This window comes from Papaver somniferum, unplaced genomic scaffold (genome assembly GCF_003573695.1).
Source record: "Papaver somniferum cultivar HN1 unplaced genomic scaffold, ASM357369v1 unplaced-scaffold_18154, whole genome shotgun sequence".
NCBI classification, from domain to species: Eukaryota; Viridiplantae; Streptophyta; class Magnoliopsida; order Ranunculales; family Papaveraceae; genus Papaver; species Papaver somniferum.
The window spans coordinates 1-1,762 of NW_020627880.1; the positions used below are offsets into that span (position 1 = coordinate 1).

General features: G+C 39.6%; 1 protein-coding gene across 2 annotated transcripts; it reads left to right on the forward strand.

The window, feature by feature from the left end:
• The first annotated feature begins 7 nt into the window (after positions 1-7).
• LOC113338172 (serine/threonine-protein kinase EDR1-like) lies at positions 8-1,756 on the forward strand. 2 transcript variants are annotated; one of them, XM_026583654.1, is made up of 6 exons: positions 8-115; positions 204-271; positions 374-423; positions 550-631; positions 1,209-1,303; positions 1,448-1,756. In XM_026583654.1, exons 3-6 carry the CDS (start codon positions 383-385, stop codon positions 1,572-1,574), a joined length of 345 nt encoding a protein of 114 aa, XP_026439439.1. In that variant the 5' UTR covers positions 8-115; positions 204-271; positions 374-382; the 3' UTR covers positions 1,575-1,756. The 2 variants fall into 2 exon arrangements, with proteins under 2 accessions (XP_026439439.1, XP_026439440.1); XM_026583655.1 differs by having other exon boundaries at positions 14-271.
• Positions 1,757-1,762: the final 6 nt, after the last annotated feature.

Genomic DNA, 1,762 nt, shown 5'->3' on the forward strand with positions numbered 1-1,762 from the left:
TGTGACCCTTCTATAGGCACGGGGTATGAATTATCTTCATCTTTGCAACCCACCTATTGTTCATCGTGACTTGAAGTCATCAAATCTGTTGGTTGATAAAAACTGGACTGTGAAGGTTCGTTTTTGGGTATCATCTTAGTCTTTCTATCTGCAACGCTATGCATAGAAGCATCACATGCTCATCTTCTATTCATTTTAAACAGGTTGCCGATTTTGGTCTCTCAAAATTCAAGCATCAAACATTCTGTCAACATTTACAGGACGAGGAACGGTATATATTATAACATTTCCTGAATGACTACTTAGTTCATTTTCTCTTTACCACGGGATGTTTGATTTAACTGTTGTTCTCTTTTATTTTTAATCTTTCCAGCCGCAGTGGATGGCTCCAGAGGTTCTCCGTAATGATCGGTCAGATGAGAAGTAAGTTCAACTACTTTTGTTTCCTTTTGCTTTGACTCTTCGACAATGGGGTTTGATTATTCTAACTTGGCTCATGGCTCGAGCTCATCAGCTAATTACTTTCGGCTTGCTTCTTGGTATCTTTAGGTCTGACATTTATAGTTATGGAGTAGTATTATGGGAAATTGCCACACAAAAGATTCCTTGGGATAAGTATAACTCAATGCAGGTATTTCGTTATTTATTATTTCATCATTCCGGTCCTTTTGTGGAACATCGTCCTGTAATTTCCTGTCACCGCTTGTACCAAATGTCAAAGAAATTGTCTTTTTAGTGATATCTCGCCTCTTATCTGTTCAGTGCTATTAGAAAAATAGAAACAGCAGAAGAGCGCGGTTCGTACTACAGTTGCGGAGAGGTTCTTGCCACAATCTATGTCTCGATGTTCTAACCTACTCCTAGGCTACTACTATTGAATGTTTTCTCAAGTGAACATATATGTTATTACTTAGTCACTCCAGTCCTTCGTGGAACATTGTCCTGTAATTTCCTGTCGCTGCTTGCACCAAATTCAAAGGAATCGGCGTTTTAGTAATTTCCTGCTTCTATCTAAGGAATTGTCCTGTAATATCCGTTCGATAAATAAGAACAGCAGAAAAATTTGCGTCATACTACAGTTGTGGAGTGTTTTTTGCTCCAATCTTCGTCTCGATGTTCTAACAGATATCTAGTCTACTATAGAACGATTTTTCAAATCAACAGTATATTTGTGTAGCATAGGATAAAAAATGCGGTGATTCATGCAGGTGATTGGAGCTGTAGGATTCATGGACCAACGACTTGACATTCCAAAAGAAATGGATCCAGAATGGGTCTCTATAATTGAGAGCTGCTGGCAAAGGTGCTTATCTTCTACGCATTTCTTTTTCACAGTATGAATTTTGCTCTTCCTGACCCATGAAACCTAACCAATGATTCAGTATATCCCATGACCCAATTTCTCACTTATGTTTCTTTGTTCTGTTTGGAAACTTGTTGTACGCAGTGACCCAAAACACCGACCAACATTTCAGGAACTGGTTGAGAAATTAAAGCATCTGCAGAGACTTCAAGCCCAAGCATCCCGCTTAGCACAAGGCAGTGAAACTACAACGTCGGCACTAGATATTTGAATTCTTGGCACAACATCAGCACCAGAAATGTCTGGTGGATGGCTGGATTCACGGTCATATTTCGAGGTTGTGTTTCAACCTCTAGAACTCAGATTGGGGCGTAGAACTTGCACTTGACATGACATTATGCTGCTCTTTCCGGTTGGAACAGAAGCATCGAACTTTTATGCTGTATAAAAGGAACACCG